The sequence below is a fragment of the Falco biarmicus genome, chromosome 15, assembly GCF_023638135.1.
Source record: "Falco biarmicus isolate bFalBia1 chromosome 15, bFalBia1.pri, whole genome shotgun sequence".
NCBI classification, from domain to species: domain Eukaryota; kingdom Metazoa; phylum Chordata; class Aves; order Falconiformes; family Falconidae; genus Falco; species Falco biarmicus.
The window spans coordinates 2,538,953-2,557,074 of record NC_079302.1 but is presented as its reverse complement, the minus strand read 5'-3'; the positions used below and the strand labels follow the sequence as shown (position 1 = coordinate 2,557,074).

At 49.9% G+C, this 18,122-nt stretch overlaps 1 protein-coding gene across 5 annotated transcripts in view; it reads left to right on the top strand.

Moving 5' to 3' along the window:
- The first annotated feature begins 909 nt into the window (after window positions 1-909).
- Window positions 910-18,122, top strand: part of ACSF3 (acyl-CoA synthetase family member 3) — a 66,279-nt gene continuing 49,066 nt past the window's right edge. Inside the window, exons 1-5 of one of the 5 annotated variants that reach the window (XM_056360805.1) lie at window positions 910-995; window positions 4,342-5,073; window positions 6,532-6,687; window positions 16,691-16,845; window positions 17,314-17,459. In XM_056360805.1, coding sequence (XP_056216780.1) covers window positions 4,372-5,073; window positions 6,532-6,687; window positions 16,691-16,845; window positions 17,314-17,459 — 1,159 coding nt within the window. In that variant the 5' untranslated portion in view covers window positions 910-995; window positions 4,342-4,371. Of the gene's footprint in view, window positions 996-1,078; window positions 1,400-4,341; window positions 5,074-6,531; window positions 6,688-16,690; window positions 16,846-17,313; window positions 17,460-18,122 lie in introns of those variants that run through there. The other 4 variants (XM_056360802.1, XM_056360803.1, XM_056360804.1 and 1 more) reach the window with 4 other exon arrangements.

The following is an 18,122-nucleotide window of genomic DNA, read 5'->3' as shown; positions in this document are numbered from 1 at the left end:
CCAGTGGAGGAGTGGGCTGCAGAGTCTGGGAGGGGACAGCGCCAGGACACGTGCCACCAGAGAAGGGCCAGCACATGGCAGCCTGAATGGCACAAAGGCCCCATGCCTCTGTGCAAGGGGCTGCCCCGCTGCCCGCATCGTGGCTGGACCAGCAGCATCCCCGGCGCTAAGGCTGGCAAAGCCGTGCGGGGACTCCTGCTCCATCCCACCACAGCTGCTGCTCTGTGCCCATCACCCATGGGTGCCCCGGCCGTGTGCCAGGCTTTGCCGGGGGGCTGGGAGAGGGTCCAGCTGCCCCGCACAGCCCCCATTGCTGCGGAGACAAAAGCAAATCTGCAGCCAGACCGACCGAAAATAACAACCCGGGTGCCGCGGGGTGGGGGTCTGTGCTGCCCGGCTGCCCTGTGCCCCTTCCCGTGGGACACGCGTGGGGCTTCGCTCCAGCCTGGCTGGGTGCTGGACACAGCCGTGGGGCTGCGGCGGGAGCGCGATGCAGTGTTGCCATGGCTGGGGAGCCCCAGCTCAGCCGCCGCGTGCCACCACCGTGACTGCTATGTCCCCGGGATGTCCGCATGGCTGGGCATGTCTGTGTGTCCCGGGATGTCTCTGTGTCCCCGGGACATCTGTCCCCCGCAGGAGGCCCCATGGCTCCGGGCTCCGCACAGGCCATCCCTCAGCCATGCCATAATCCAGCTCCTTGGGCACCCGCCCCCGGCAGAGCCACAGCTCCATGACATCACAGCCACCCGCCGTGACATCAGAGGCCACCGTGATGACGCCGCAGGGGCTGCAGTGACATCAGAGGCACGCTGCCAAGCCAGCGGGGGCCGCCGACCAGCCCCGCCCCCAGGGGGCGGTTTGGGTCCAAATCCCCGTAAAACGGGGGCGGGATGGGGGTGGAACGTTTGGGCGCGGAACGCGGGGGCCGCGGGGCCGCGTTTCCGCCGGAGCCCGTTCGCGGGCGGAGCGGTCCCGGGGCGCGGTGCCGCCGCCAGGTGAGGCCCTGCCGCGGCTGCGGGAGGCGGCAGGGGGCCCGTGGGCCGGTGCCGTGGGCCGGTGCCGTGGGCCGGTGCCGTGGGCCGGTGCCGTGGGTCGGTGCCGTGGGCCGGTGCGAGCCGCGGGCCGGGGCCCTTGTGCCCGGCTCTCCTCCCCTGCGGGTCCCGCCGGCCTGTGGCAGGGGCGCCTTGCCGGGCGAGGGGAGGGCGGGTGTCGCTGCCATTAACGCTGTTTTTAATTAAAATACGATAAACGTTCCGTCAGGCGGTGCTTGGGGCGAGCAGGGGCCTCGGCTCGCCCCCTGCCTCGCAGCGGCCCGTGTGAGGGGGCTCAGGCCCACGTGCCTGCCGTAGTGTGGAAATCTGTGGGGCGAGGGGCTCCTGCGGCAGCTCTGAGGCTGGATGTGAGTAGGGTAAGGGGCAGAGAGCTGGAGGGGGGGAAATCCACCCGGGGTGAAAGAAGAATAAAGCCTGACCTTCTCGGGAGAGATGGAGCGGTTCAGCCTCATGGCTTCTAGCTGGGGTGACACCCCCCCCCCCCCCCCCCCCCCCCCGCCGTTTTCCCCCTCCTGCTTCAGCCATGTGAGGCTGGGTGTGAGAGGCACGGTTTAGTGGTGGATGTGGCAGTCCTGGGGTAACACTTGTGCTTGATGCTCTTAAATGTCTTTTCCAACCTAAATGATTCTATGGTAGGGCATGAAAGGCCCATCTACTGCGTTGCCACCGTCTTCTGCCCAAGGCTCCCAGGGACAGACTTTGTCTCTAGGTTTGCTCTGCCAGACTCTGTGTTACCAGTTATCCCTGAGCAGAGGGCACCGTAAAGGGCACAGCCCCTGGTGTTCCTTCACCCTGACCCAAGTGTCTGTAAGCCTGCACACACGCAGTCAGCACTAGTTCTGTGAAGTCCATAAATGCGCAGGCCTGGCTAAAGGTGCTGTTGTTTATTGTTCCATTAAATCTGGACTGGTGCTGTGGTGAAAGGGGGATAATGTAATTTTTGGAAGGCGCTCTTCTGAAGCAGCAGCTAACACCTGCTCCAGAGCTGTACGAGGAACAGTGAGTGTGCCAAGTGCACTTAGCTGCAGTGGCCTGGAGCACGGCATGATCCTGGCAAATGGTTGATTCCAATTAATGCCCCTCGTAATGTCTGGGGCATTAACATCTCGGCAGTGAGCTGGCCTTGGGCGCAGGTTTGGTTTAGGTTATGAGTGGTGTTGCCTTTTTATATTTTAGTCTCTACAGAGAAGTGGAAAGATGTCATGCAAGTTTTGTCATGACCTGTTTTGGTTTTTTTCCATCCTGATGCTATATGTCATGAGTGCGCATGGTTACCGCACTCTGGGTTTAAAGCCCCTCTCACCCTCCCTCCCAGATGTTTCCGCACTAAATCACAAGTTTCTTTTGCAGAAGCAGAAATTGAGGTCAGTATGCAAAAGAAAATACATGCAAAGCCAATGTTGAGCTGGAAAAATGTTCTGAAGGTGGATGGGAGACTGCAGGGCTTGCAGCTATGTCTATGCAAAAATAAACACTGCTGCCTGTGCAGCCTGAGCTGGCTTAAGCCGTATTCAGCTCTTCCCTGTGTAGCTGCCAGTTTTCTGGATCCTGTTTGTTTCAGCTCCTCCCCATGGTGGGAAGCTGAGCTGGAAGGCTGTTGGAGTTGAGCTGCACCACTAATAGACTTTTATTAAAAATTTTTGTGCTAAATCAAGTAATTATTGCCAGTGTCAAGGAAGTGTCATGAACACTCTTACCGAGTGAGAAGTCATCATCCTTTGGCTATCTTCTCTTGTCATAGCATCTCTCTGGGGGATACTTCAGTGGTGGTGTTTAATAGCAGCTGTTAGATAGGCCGTGCAGTAAATCCCTTTCTCTTCTGCCACAGCCCTGTGATTTCCTCTGTGCTCCCATGTTGGTGTCAGTTTCTGTATGGAGAGGGTGCTTGTTCTTGCTGAGTTTCCAGCCAGAGATCCATGCTACGTGCAGAAGGGGGGTAGGGTTCTTTGGAGGCATCTCCTCAAGTCCTTTCAATTTATCACTTTGTCCTCTCAGTTTATCACTTCTTCCTCTTGTCTTTGTGTGCCAGTGGTCTCCTCTGCAAGGTGTTCCTGTAGTCCCTTGAGGTTTCTGTCTCCTGGTTATATTCTTAAGGGTTTTGTGCTGTGTGTTAACTTTTTCCATGATATTTCTGTGAGATGATCCAGGTAGTGTCCAATACTATTACATATACCTTTCCTTTTGAAAGGGAGAGGGATGATAAAAAGAGGGATAAAGAGCAAACTTCTGTTATTTCTCACCAGTCACCACAAAAGCTTTTTTGCTAACTTCTCCCATGAGTGGATAGGTTAACGTCATCGTGCTGTCTAAGCACAATGGCAGAATAGGCAACGTTTGTGCCAGCCCATGGTCTTCCTGTAAATTCTTTACTGGCATTGGTATTCCTCCCCGTTCCCTTTTGGAGATTTTCTTTGTTGAAATGCCCCTGTGCATCATGTCACAGCTCTTGCTACAGCAGAATGGCTGGAGTGATGGATAGGCTGGGCTCAGATGAAGCTCTGGCTGCCCAGGTGAAGCCTGATGCCACGGCTGAGCTTGTCCTGATGCTCTGCCTGGCTCTGGGTGCTGCCAGGCTGGTAGTTTCAGAAGTGCAGTACCAAACCCACAGGTCAGCATGTGTGTGGCTGTGCTTCCCTGCTGCTGTTTGCTGGGAAAACCAGCTGCTCGGTGTGAGCAGGGCTGTGGCTGTTTGGGAGCTGCTAACCACTTGGTCTGTCACATAAGAAAGCTTTTGAGCTGAAGCAGGGTTTGTGATGGATGACCCATCAGTTGGGAGGGTTTGGGCACTTTCCTGAACTTAGATGTGCTGTTGCTTGAAGGAAAGCTCACACAGGAAACAGTCCTCCATGGGGCTAAACCTTCTGTGTCTAGCTCCGTGCTGCCTGACTTGAAGCACAGAGCAAGGCAATGGTTTACCAAGGTGGTGGAAACTGCAAATTGAGAGCTAAGGACTGTGGCAATTATTTAATTTCTTTAAATGCTAGTTTCACTGAGTTAGAACGGCACCTCAGGTAGCCACCACTTAGTGTCCTAAGATTACTGATCAATGAAAACTATTTCTCAAAGTTAGATTGTTTTTTTAGGGATGTGGAGACTACTTAGGGAAGGGTCTCTGTTTCCTGTTCCATCCAGGCAGGGCCTTAGCACACTGGGAATGCAGCAGTCTGAATCATAAACATTAATAATACAGTGGGTATTATTCAAATGAAGGCTGCCACTTTTCCTTTGTGGGAATAAACCTGGGTAATTGCTGCACATACTTATCTGTTCCTATAATTGCTTTCTGCAGAATCACTTCAAAACAAGCGGTGCTGGCAGGATGCTGGTCTCCCTGCTCTTCCCCCAAGTGAGCCAGCCCCTTCGATGCCTCGTCCGGGACTTGCACCGTTGCAGATGGGGGTTGCGTGGGCAGAATAGGGCTGGCTGTCCCCACAGGGGTCTGCAAACCACGTTGGCAACCTACAGCAGCGATGTTACCCCTGTCTTCTCTAGGGCTTTGGCTTTCGGAGATAGAATCGCCATCGTTGACCAAAATGGTGAGCACACTTACAGGGACCTTCTCAGCCAGAGTCTACGCTTGTCCCAGGAGATCTGTAGAGCTCTGGAGTGCTCCAGCCAGGACTTGAAGGAAGAGAGGATCTCATTTTTGTGTCCCAATGATGCCTCATATGTGGTGGCCCAGTGGGCTTCCTGGATGAGTGGGGGCATAGCAGTGCCCCTTTACAAGAAACACCCTGTGCAACAACTGGAGTATGTGATTCAGGATTCACAGAGCGCTCTAGTCATCGCAGCAGAGGAATATGTGGGGAAAATAGCCCCTAGTGCGGAGAAGCTGGGGGTCCCACTTCTGCCACTTCTTAGGTCTCATAGTGATGGATCCACAAGTCATGCAGCAGTGGAAGAGGGTCCCTTGACAACATGCTCCTCATGGAAAGACAGGGGAGCCATGATAATCTACACTAGTGGGACAACAGGAAGACCAAAAGGTGTCCTCAGCACCCATGAGAATGTGCAAGCTGTGGTGAGTGCTGCTTTCTCTCTGCAAAGTTAATCTCCAGTTACAGAGGTCTTGGCCTTCAGAGGTGATTTGGGGCTGCAAACTCCAAAGCACAGCACACCTTAGCACAACCGAATTCCTGCACGGAGCTGTGGGGCTGTATCTTGGGAGTCCTCAACACTTTTAAGATGAACACACAGAAGAGCGTTTGAGGCTCTAAACTTGGTCCTTTTGGTGTTGCTGGGCTTTAGCTGAGGCAGATGGACTCTTCTCCCTGCTTTCCTGGAAAGCAGAAGGAATGAGACCGCTTTCTTTGCAGTTTTCTTTTCTCCACTGTGACTAGGAAAGAATCTTTGCCCCTAACAGGAATATAACTTAGCCCAGCCCAGTACTGTGTGAAGTCTGTGCATTATTCAGCTATATATCCCCAAGGCAAAAAATCCATTAGCTCTCTGAGCCAAAAGGAATTAAAAGTTTGAATGAGCCTGCTGACTACCTCACCAGTTGGTTATCACTGCCTGCAACTGATAGACTCATGCCATTAGGGGAAAAAGGGCAGGGAATACATCGTGCCTTACGGATACCTCCAAAAGCTTACTGGGTGCTCAGATACCGCAATGTCGGGAGTGGTATGAAAGCCTTGATGGATAGAGCCAGGGCTTGGCTATACTGGGCAAAGAATCTGTTCCCTTACAAATATGCTGATGATTTGGGAGGTGGCCTGAGCAGTCACCATCTTTTGAGCTGTCTTGCAAAAAGCCTAAAACCTGCTCCCTGCCCTGTGGAAGAGGGTTGTGAATGACATGACTAAATTCCACTCTTCAAATGCTTCTTTTATTTTTAGATGGCTGGAAATAAGCTTTCCAGTTGCTAATGCTGGGCTCTGAGGAGCATTGTTCACCCAGAAGCCTGAGGTCTAACACTTTAGATAATTATGCCTTCATAGCAGAGTATTTTAGAAGCTTGATATACTAATATTTTTTTTGCTAACATAAAGCCTACTTTCTGTTTTATTAGACAGTGATTTTCTGCTCCTATTGACTATCCCTTACAGGTATTGAAAGCCCAATGTCATTGGTGTCCAAACTATGTCTACAGAGTTCTGGGAAGATTAATTTTTTGCTTACAATTTCTGCCAATGCTGTGTGTGCAGCAGCAGGCTAATAGTTTTGTAGGCCTTGCTTAAAATCACTGTTGACTATTTCTCAGTAATGAGGAAGGACTTTGCTGATGCATATGAAGACACGTACTGACAAGTTGTGTCTTCTATTTATATAGATTGTATTGTATGTTGTGGTGGGAATTTTGCTTGTGCTAACCCTAAAGGAAAGGGGTTTTTGTGCCCAGGCATCATTCCAGGAGGTGTGGGATTTCTGCCGCCAGCTGTGCCCAGGGGATCTGGGGTGCAGATACCTTGGGCTTTTCAAGCAATGAGAGTCTTTCCTCCTGCCCTAATGCTGGGTTGTATGTTTTCTTCTGCAGACCACAGGACTGGTTGAAAAATGGGAATGGAAGAAGGAGGATGTTATTCTGCATGTGCTGCCTTTACATCATGTCCACGGGGTGATCAATAAGCTCCTCTGTCCTCTCTGGGTGGGAGCGACGTGCATCATGTTACCCGAATTCAGTGCACAGATGGTAAGCCTGGAGGGATTGTGCCGTAGCCTTTGAAATTCAGCAGTAAGACCCCATGCATTGTAATTAGAGCAACTTTGGAAATAAGTTCTTAAAGACTTCCAGTCTCTTTAGCTATTGGCTGCATGTGGTTCGCAGTGTCCATTAATAAAGCTTTTAGTTGAACACTCAGTTTTGGGGTAAATGTGCTGTTCTGGAGGATACAACTTGTTTAAGTGTGATGTATGTTATCATAATGCTAGGCTGCCCCTCCTCGTGATGTTGAGGGTCTCTGACTAAAGGTGGGCTTCTATATACCCACTAAGAGCATGTGCACCTGGAATAAGGGTTGTTAATTTAGTAGTACCAGGGAAGGTGGCAATACTGGATTTTTCTCCTGCATGTTAGCTATGTGCTGCTTGAAGCTATGCTGCTTGTGGACATTTTTAGTAGCCCGCATTTTTTTCCCTTCCAGTCCTGTGTCCTCTGTGTTTTATATAACATTACATGACAGAACACATGCTTTAGTTTCTTGCAGTCCAAGTAAGAGAAGTGCCGCTAGTCATCACTTGCATGCAAGCATTGCTCTTCCTCTGTGGAGAAACAAGTGTTAACAGATCTGTTGGTTTAGACTCAGTGATATGCGAGAGAGTTTGCAAATAGAGAGCTTCATGCAGCCTTGCAGGAGAGGTGGCAGGAGGGAAACCTTGCTTGAATACAGTAGACATGCTTATAATGTTGTTTTCTAGCTGAGACAGGAAATGCCAGTCCCAGTGCTCTGCTTCTCTTTTGTTCCTTGCTGTGGTGGCAGGCAGCCGACCTAAAGAGAGGAAGAAAAGGGGCAACCAACGATAAGGTAGAGCAGTTTCTACAGTTACCAGCCCCTGGGATCCAGTGCTGTTCATCTGCATCTCCCAGTGTTGTGGGTGGTATGAGAGATGTTGGAGTCTGCAATGTCGCTGTTAACGGATCAATTGGGTTTTCAGGTGCTGCTGCCAACTCGTAGCGGGAAGGAGACGTGCATTGTTAGTACAGAACTCCTTGGGAAAGTGAAAAAAGAGCCTGTCAAGCCTGTGCTTTGTAGCTAAACAGGCCGCTTTGCCTATTAATATTTATTCATATGCTGGGTGGCCTTGTTTGGCCGAAAGGACAAGGTGCAAAGGTGTGGGATACACCCAGAAGCCTATGACTGTGCTGCTGCTAGGCAAGGGTGAGCCAGGGCTCTGATCTGAGCAACTGCAGGACCATGTGATTCTTCATTGCTTATTTCTGCTTCTCGGAGAAACAACCACCGAAAATGCACGCTTCCTTTCTTGTTTCAAGATGGCCCTGACACCTGAACACCGACTTGCTGCCCGAGCACTGGTGCTTTGGTGGGGAACAGGCCCAGAGTCCTGGAAGGGCAGCTCTCTGCATTTGCATTTCCAGAGTAAATAGATAGGATGCCGTGGTAGAAGAAAGCAGGAAGGTCCCTTGGCAGCTGTAGCCAGTGCTCTCCTCGTTGGTCACTGCCAAATTGCCTTCATCTGTCTTTAGAGTGTCTCCCCAAAAGCTCAGGGTTCAGCAGGGATGCGTGCCCCACGAGAGCTGGAGCTCAGCATGTGCCCAGCCCTGGTGATGCTGGTGAGGTGGCAGAGGAGCGTGCTGGAAGCAAAGCCAAGCCCTCTGGAGGGCGCGTTTCTCCACGTCCTGTGCCATCGGTGATTGATTGTCCCTTACACCCTCGCGTGTTTCTCTGCTCTCTGCCGACATCTGCAAATGAATGAGCTGACGTTGAAGGATGGGTTCAGGTTCGGGGGGAGTTGGGCACCCCGCCTGCCTCTTCTGATCAAAGCTCTCCCCCAGCCTTGACAATCAAGGGCAAGTGGGGACAGGGCTGGAGACATCCGCTTGACCCTGGAGGTTGAACTTGGGCAGGGAGGTCGGCGTGGCAAGCGTGCCTGCTGCAGCGAGTGCCGTTCCGAGGGTTCTCAGGTGCGTTCAGGCTCTGAAGAACGTAATTTGCTTTTCTCCTTTTTTTTATTCCCTTTATTTTTCCGAGGGCCTCCCCTGGGAGCTGAAAGTGGTTTGATCGACACTACAAAGAAAGCACATGAGGGTAAATAAGGCTTTCTTGTGGAGTTTAATGCAAGCTGCCTTTCAGTTCCAGTCTATTTTCACCAGCTGTTTACAAAATGCCTTTTGCTACTGAAATCAGCTTTCAGAAAAGCAGCAGAGTTTCAGTGGAGAATTTTGCAAAAGGAGCCTGGGTTTTGCTGTGTGGCTTTTTTTTTTCCTTCACTGCACCTTGAGAAAGCAGCCAATTATAGTGTGATATAAAGAAACTCGAATGGCAGCTAAAACACTTGACAGGCTGATCAAAACAAGGCTAGGAACTTACTCTCAACCTGCTGCAGACATATTTAGCCTTGAGTGATACTGGCAAGGGTTCAAGAGAAACCGCAGCAGCATGCCCAGTGTGTGTTTGGTTTCTAATCACTAACACTTCATTATACAAAATAAATACTTTATTATTACAGTGTTTATTAAATTACATAATTTGCGGCGTGCCTTATAGTCATGGATACAGATGCCAGTCTGGTTTTGGTGGTCATAATAATGCTCTTTTTTTTTTCTGGGTTAAAGATGTTTCAAGCCCCGGACTAAGGCTTGCTTGTCGTTCCCTGCAGTGCAGTGTTAGGAGGTGGCATCTTTCAGACCCTTCCATCTGCTTTTGGTAGCTGTCCAAGGAAAGGTTAAAAATCAAAACTGTGGAGTAACCCCAGTGTCCTGACCAACGTCCGCTCTCTTACTAAAATAGCATCTGATGTCCGTGGCAGCATGCAAGCTATTGCAGGGGCCACAAGGGCTCATTAAAGTGTATTGAGGTGCCTCAAGCGTGAAAGTTGCTGCATAAAATCAGATTCTTTTTATTAAATGAGGACATCCATTACTTTGCGCTAGCTACTGTACATGTTATAATTCACTTTATAGCACCATCTGTTAAGACTGTCTTGCTTAAGCCTTTCGTAGCATCTTTTTATTGTAAGTTATTAAAAAATATGGCTGCATCTATTAATCATGTATTAATGAAGGGTTTATAAATGGACCCTTAGTTTCCAGCATTACAGTCTAGTTGTATGTGACGTGCTAAGTCATCTGGTGTGTGTACTCCTTGGGGTGCAGTGTGTCTTCACGGGGAGCCCTTCTCGGGCTGCTGCCCACACTCCTGCCTGGAGACTGTAGGAGCAGCACCTGGTGCTCCTGCCTGTGCTTCTGGTGCTTGGGAATAACAGCGCTGACTGGGCAGGGGAGACGTTTCGGTGCTGCTGTGGGCATGTGGACTCTGGAGCAGGCAGGAAAGCAGCAGTGAGCCTGAAAGTGCATTCCTCCCAGCAGCTGTGTGGGGCCAGGGTGGCTCCGATGTTGTTGTTTTTCTTTTTTCAAGGATGAGAACTGTGAGGGCAGAAACCTCCTTGGGAGCCACAGCAAGCTGTAGCCTAAGCATCCCTATATGATCCTCCCATCATAACTTGCTTCCAAGCGGAGTTTACTTCTCCAGCTGCACTATTCCTGTTTGCAGACAGCCAGCATTTATCAGCTGCATCTGAACCTGTTTGAAATGCCTGCCTTTTTTTCTTGTGTAGGAGCAGAAGTTTAAAAGATGCTGGATTTGTACAATTCTTGTGCAGATTAGTGGCCAGAGGAGAAGAGATTAATGCCTGTGCTTAAGGAAGGAGTGCAAGGTGAGCCTTCTCCTTACTGGGTGTCGGAGAAAGCCCGTGAGCAAGTGCTTTTTGAAGGCTGCTGTGAGCATCAGGGCTTGCAGACACTAGAGCATCCATTCCCTAGTGACTCCCCCTCTCCATCTCCTTTCCCTGCATCAATTCAGTGATGGCTGCTGAGGCTGAGCTCGCCCTGTGTTGTGACTGTTACTCGATGGAAATGTCAGTGAGTCTGGAGAGAAGCTGGGCATCCTCCATGCCAGTGCTTTTGCTGTGACAGTCACACGTTGATGGCCCTGTTTTGGACTGGGACTCAGCTGTGCTGGGCACCCTGCAAACAGGAGCCTTTTGGAATGAGTTGTGAGGTCAGTGTCGGCTTTGCAGGATCCTCTGCTGAGGCTTTTGGCTGAAGTGGATCCACTCTTGAGTTTGAACCATGGGAATGGCTTGTCTTTTCTGTGGACCACCTCTGATCTCACCTTAAGGGAAAGATGTTCTCTGTCAGCTCTTTGCAATGATAAACATGAGATCAGATCCCAGGCGGTCTTTCAGTCTTAAGTGCGGATTGGGAAATAAAAGTATTCAAAAACATGGAGGTAAAAACTTGCTCTGAGTGATGGGGGAAGCTTATAGAAATGTCAGCTCTGCGTGACCTAGTTGTGGGGTGTGCTGTCCACTTGGCTCTGCTGGGTGGGTTTCAAGCTGTGGTGTGCTGCCTGCAGAATGACAACACTGTCTGTGCCCTGCAACTGCTTCCATGATAAATACACTGAGATGCAGATTTACTGCCCTAAAGTTCCAAAAGGAGCTGTTGTTTTGGTGCCAGCATTACTGCATGTCTGACTTAAGGTGCCTCCAAGGACCAAGCCCTCTAAAATTCATACCCAGTTTTACAATGTCACACACAAAGCCATCAAAATTGTTAATCTTATTTGGACCCTTCTTTCTAGTGAGATGAGAATGATGAGTGCCCAAAGCTAGCATGTGATTTGGGACTAGCTTCTCCTGATGTGTTGTGTGCTGTCACCTGTGGCAGCTTTTATCCCGTGGTGGGAGGGTGCTGCAGACCTGATCCTTGTAAAGGTTGTGCGTGAGGTGTTGCTCCAGGGTTACTGCTGCGCTACACTCCTGATTTCCTCATGAAGCCAGCAGCCTGCAAGCTGCTTCTGCAGGCAAACTGTTTGTCCTTGCTGCTGCTATTATCTGTGCAAACCAGGCTGGGCTGAGGCTGGGCACTGGTGCTTTATACCTTCGCTGGGCTGTGCAGGGAGATCTATGGCTCAGCAGTCACAGTTGCCTCTGGGAAGGAGAAGCATGCACTGCAGTGAGCCTCTCCCCTGGATCTGTCACTTCTGCAAACATCACTCTGGGCAGCTTTTTTAGTTTATTTTAAAAAGAAAAGCAGATCCAAGCAGAGGAGTCTGATCTCCAATAACCGAGCACTGCTAAGATGCTGCTGGCAGCGTGCTGGGGATTGTCTCTCCCATCCAGTTTCAGCTGGAGAAAGGCAATTGTCTTTTCGTCTGTTAATAGGAGGCTTCAGAGGAGTAATTTTATTTCAGACTCAAAGAGGAGTTGATGGAGGGAGGAGCAGGTCACTAGTGAATGGATTATGTTTGATCACTTCTTGCAGACCTGGCTTTAAAAAGTTAGAGTTTTTCTCCCCGTCTCCCCAGATCTGCCGTCTGTCCTCAGCATCTGTTACGGAGTAATGTCTTTTGATGTGTGTGTGGAAATATAAAAAATGGAACCAGAGCCTGTCATATTTACTTATATTATCAGGTCCCAGGGAAAGCACTTGCTCCTTTCAGTATGCCTACAGCATAGGAAGGGTTTAAAAGCTTCAGCCTGGAATGCAGAGGGGCCATCAAACTGCACTGATGAATAAATGATTAAAACCAGAGTCACGCAGAGCGCAAACAGTTTGGGGTTATAACAAACATGAGACGAAGCCACCAAGGGCCCAATTTCCCTTTGAAGAGAAGAATGTTTCTCTTTCTGCATATTGCTCACGACCGAGTCTGCGGCTCAGTCCTTGGGAGAGAGCAGAGCTCCCCTTGATGCTCTCCCGTCGTATGTTGTGCCTGTCTGCCTTTTGTCAGGGGTGAACTGGCGTCAGATGCGGGTGTATGGTCTTGCCATCCCTTCGGTGCTTCCGAAGAGTTACGAGAGCTCTCTGTCCTTGGTCTGAGGCACCGGGTCTCGCCAAACAAGGGGCTGGTTCAGCTGCAGCCACATTGATGCCTGTTGCTCTCACAGATACTCTGAAAATAGCAGAGAGCCTTTTTCCTCACCAGCGATGCTACCCGCATGGCAGCGATCAATGCAAAACACAAACCCATCTCCCTGATCAAAAGGGAAGTAAAGGGATGATTTAACTTTGCATTAGAGGTATTGTTACTTTTGAAAAGGTTTAAAAAAAATTCAATAACAACTGAAACCGATACAATAATTTTATAGAAGTGAAGAGCTGTTGTATCTGTTAGAGGCAGCAACGCAGGCTGTGTATTACCAGTTTGTGGTCTGATGGGAAAATCCATGCTGATATTCGCTTCCTTTATGGCTTTTGGGCATTGTTGCTTGGGTCTCTTCTGGATGTTTTTGGGAGTCTTGTATCAGGCAAATTCTTGCAGGATTTAGCATGCAAATGGTTGTTGCCATCTCCTCTTCTTTTTTTGCATTAGAAGATGTCTGGGTGTTGGTAGATTTGGTGTTTTCTGTCTAGCTTAGGGTATTGCACATGTCCCTCTGAAGGTGAGGCCATTGTAAAGGGGGGAAAAAAATTACTGCCTTTTCTCCTCTGTGCTTGCATCTCTTGATTCATCTCAGCAGATCTGGAGGCTGGTTGGGAAGGTTGCTGTGTGAAATGACCATCTCTTGGAGCAGCTTGTGTGTTCCTCTGTTGTCATTCACCATCATGCCATCTGTGTGCTGGAAGGAATACGTGGGAAAAAATCTTACAGCTGTGTCTCACTGAGGTTGTTTTGTACCCACTGGTGTAATCTTCTCTCTTTTTTTTTTTTCATTTGCTGATGGCAAAATCCCACTGGCCAGCCCATGGAACTGCCCAGATATGCTTTTGTGCAGTGTGAGGGGAAGAAAATCAGGAATGTCGTGCTGACGGGAAGACTCTTGGGAACAGAAGGTCTCCCACTTCTTTGCTGGCTCAGGCAGCCCTGTCCTGTAAGCCCGCCCTGGGCTTTTGCTGCCGTTATTGCTGTTCCCACTCTTGCTTTCTTCCACTTAGAGACTTTTTGTGTCAAGCCAAGCCCTTGTTTATTTTAAAAGGAATCTTAGTCCATCTCCTGAACATATTCCATGGGAAGACTGCTGCTTCCCTTGTGTCCAGTGAACACTCATTGTGAAGTCCGGCAACCCTGGCATGCAGTGCTGTGTTTGCCTCCAGAATCCATGGCTTTTTAAAAGCACTTGGAGTCCTGAGGTATCAGGAGAGCAAAATAAAATGAAATGACGGGCTGCCAATAAGCTGTCCACAGGTAATTGATGTGGTGATGGTGACACATGGGATAACGAAGAGCGAGATTGATTGTGCTGCTGTAAACCTGACGGTGTTGGAGGATAGTGTGCTGGATGGGCAAAGCAGGCCTCTTGTCCAAGCCCTGGGATTGATTGATTAGTCCCAGGTAGTGAGACTTTCCCAGATCCTTCTCTCAAACCGTGAAGTTATAGTTATAAAACAGAAATAGCTGTTACAGCTGGCTGGGCAGTGACAAGCCCTACGGACAGCTCAGGGTCTGCGGAGAGTTTGGGGCTGCCAGCTTTGTACCACGGCTCGGTGCTTAGTACCATTAAAACACGTGGGAAGGATCCAGATTTGGCTGAGCAGGAACAGAGCAGGTGGAGATGTTTGGCTGTCAGCAGATCACCCCGGCAGCTGGTGGCACAAATCCAAAGGCAGCTGCTTATCTTCAGGAAGGGGCTGTTGCTGGAGCGAGTCAGACTGACACAGAAAAAGCCACTCCTGTGACTGGCGCGGTGGTGGGGAGGAGTTTATCTAGGGCAGGAGTTGAGTAGGCCTGTGAGGACAGGGGACTCTGGGGTGCAGGAGAGATCATCTGTGTTTTGGAGTGATGGGTTTGGGGGTTTTTTCAGATCCAAATCCATGTGAAAATAACTGCTGCGTTGGCCAGACTGGAAGTCTGCCTGCGCTCCTCACAGCTGCTCTGGACTGGTGAAGGCAAAAGAAGATACCACAGCAAGGATCGAACAGCCCTGAGCATCTGTTTCCGTTCAATTCTTTCGGCACAGTCCTGATCCCTGCTTACCATCACTCATCTCTCCATGCCCAAAGCAATGGCTCTAGGAAGCACCAGGCTGGGGAGAGCAGGTCCGTGCATTCAGCCCCTGGCTTTGGGGATGTCCTTCTCCATCCTGCTGCATGGAATGGGACAGATACTGGGGCACTGAAGAGAAAAAAGATCTTTAGGAAAAGAGGCTGGGAGCGGTATGGTAGGGGTTAGATCCTTCTGAATTTCTAAATGCAGTTTTGCCTGTTTCGGCTTGTTTTAGGGGATCGTGCTGGTTTCTGCAAGGGAGTGCAATGTTCCCTCTCCAGACATGTCACCCGTTGGTCTGGGCAAGCCTTGTTCCTCCTCTGCTTACCCTGATTCTGAGGGGATCTTGCAGTGCTCATGTCCCAGCTCCCAAGGTGTCCAGGGGTTTTCCACCTTGTGCGTTTGTCTCACCCCATTGAGGACCATCTCCAGGCTCGGAGGCAGCGTGAACTCCCTTCTGTTTGGCAGGACGGTGTCTTTGTTGGATGTGTCCTGCTCTATTAAGAATAACAACATGGTGGTGGTTGGGGTTTTTTTAGGAGTTGATTGTTCTGAAGCAGTGGAGTGAGAGATGTGGAGGGAGGCGGCGCCAGCGCAGCGAAGTAGAAAGTGATGAAATAGAGCCCGAGCAAGCAGGACAGAGGGAAGTGGGCAGAGTGACAGCATGAAGGAGAATCACTTGTTCACCTTCAATCAATTCCTGCCTTTTCTCGCTGTCGCACGCGCCTGTGTGCAGCTGAGCATATGTGGGCAGGGAGGGGAGAGGCGGTACGTGTTGTCAGGAGCTGTTAGGAAATACATTTGTCAACAACGGGGCAGGGACCGGGGCAAAAGGAAAGAGGTGGCCGTCACTGTAGCCTTTTATTTATTGATGTCTTCGGATCATTCCTGTCTTGGGGAAGAGCTTACCTAGGGGGAAGAGTGGTGAGGTGTGGAAGGAACGGGCCCAGTTGCAATATTTATGGCTCCTACTTGTTTCTAGCTGCTCCTAGGTGGGGCTGCTCAGCCAGGGCAGACCCCTTAGTCTTCATCCACTCCAGGAGCAGAGCTAGCTCCTGGAATTTGCCTCTATTTGTATTTCCCACAGGTCAGCAGGAGTTGCAGCTGACAGACATCTGTCCCACAGGGGCCATTCCTCTTGGGAAGAGCACGGTTGGTGTAGTGGCCCTCCGGGCTAGCTGCTGCCTCCTGACTGCAGTTGGCTTACCTGAGGTTTCTGATGGCTGGTCTGAGCTCACTGGGGGCATTTGTCTCTGTACCCACGCCCCAGATGATGACCATTTCTGTTGCAGTGGAGTCTCACTCCCAGTTCCAGTGTGGTATCTCTCTCTCCAGCTCTGCCACCTGTCTTAAAAGCATTTCTCACTCAAAGGTTTGAGCCTGTGGGCTCATACCCGTGTCGTGTTCTTCAGATGTGGCATAGTGTCTTTCCAAAGAAGAGCTCCCATGCTTTGAAAGGCTGGTGGCTTTGTGTAGCCTTTAAAGAGCTGCCCATGATAAGGGAATTAACTGATTCTGTCATAAGCTTAAGGCTTCGTGAGCAAATTCTTGGCTGTAACATGAAAGTACTAAAAAATGCCATTTCCATTATCTTGTGCTCACTGAGAGTGAAAGCAGGTGGGTGATCCTCTGGTGGAATGAGAAAGTTGAATATCGTGCTTTGGGCAAAAAGGGCACGATGAAGGTTGAGAGCCATTGCTCCGGACGTGGATGAGGTGCACACAACAGGCTTTCAGTTGTTTGCACTTTCCAGAAGTCTTAGATAGCGGAGGTTTGGCTGTTTGTGACCAGCCCAGGGTGGCCTTGGTTTGGACAAGCCTGTTGCACTCCTGTACCTCAGTTTCTCCTTGCACCATACAAAGGAGCAGGGGCAGGGCTTACTGCCCTGTGAAGCATTTGTAGCGCCCTCACTTGTGAACCTCTTCTCAAAGGTGCTGAGGGAGTGTAGCATTGACAACGTGGACAATTGCTTCTCTCTACACTTTAGGTTGAGGTGTATTTTTATACGTGTGTGTCCTTCCTTTCTAGGTTTGGAAGAAGTTCCTAAGTTCCCAAGCTCCCTGTATCAGTGTCTTCATGGCAGTGCCCACTATCTATGCCAAGCTGATAGAGTATTATGACAAGCACTTCTCTCAGCCCCAAGTCCAGGATTTTGTGCATGCCTTTTGCCAGCAGAACATCAGGTGGGTGAGCAATGCCCCTTTGGGCAGGAGCTGCTGGTGGCTGGCTGTCTCCACAGTGGATCTGCCGAGTTTTCAGCATCACCTCTTTGCTGTGCTGGTGGTTGTTCTTTAGTGTCTCATTGGCAAGAATAAGGGTGACATTATTTAATTAAGAGCTAGTCTTGTATGGGAAAGCCAGAATGGGTCTGCACGCTCATTATGTCACCCTACATAGCACAAGACTGAGGACTTTGTCCTGCAACCCGAGGATCTTCTTTTAGGAAGCTGTCCTTTCTTAACTTAAAACCCATATCAGACAGAGAATATTCTGTATGTGAGGAACATCTTTGGTACTGGTTAAAAGGCTTTTGGGTGTCTGTCTTAAGGTTTTATGTAGGAACGGGCTTTATGTAACCCTATGTTAGACTGCACATTCCCTGGAGCAAAGGTGATCTTGGATACTTGCTTACACGAGATTTCCTTGTGCAGGTTAATGGTGTCAGGCTCAGCAGCCCTGCCTGTGCCTGTCCTGGAGAAGTGGAAGAAGATCACTGGGCACACATTGCTGGAGAGGTATGGGATGACTGAGATTGGGATGGCGCTTTCTAACCCTTTGCATGGAGTTCGTGTCCCAGGTAGGAGTCTCTAGAGGGTGCACACTGTTTGGAGGCATTTGGCTGTGAAGTGTTGTTGGGTTTTCTCATCACAGAGGGTATACATCTAATTGCTGTTTGTCATGATTGGGAACAGGCTACGGTAGGAACAATGATCCTGCTAGGGGAATTGGGATTGGGAAGCCAGGAGGGGGCATGGGCAGTGGCTGGTGGGTTTCCCTGGCTGTGGTGGATTGGCAAAGGTGTGTATGCAGAGCTCACGGTGGTGCATGATGGCCTGACCAGCCAGGCTGGTTCTGTCCAGGAGGCAGAGACCATACTGATGCTTTATTATTTCCAAAGCCTTAACAAGTTCAAGTACTGTGATGGGACTGCATCTTCAGCTTCTGCTCTATGGAGTTGTATTTATGTACAGTGTTGACACAGGATTCTCCACACAGCAGTTGTTGTCCAACTGATCAGTACTGAACACTTAAAATAGGATGTCTGCTCGCTCTTATTTTAGTGCAAGTTTCTTGACTCTTCAGGAATTAGAAATTGTCACACCTCATTGTACACTCTGGTTCTGTTCTCTCCTTGTCTTACTTGTCTTAGCTACACTTTGTGACTTCTCTCAATATCTGTACTTTATGTAACCTAGAATTAAATTGATCTGCAACATTAAAAATATAAAATGCCCTCACC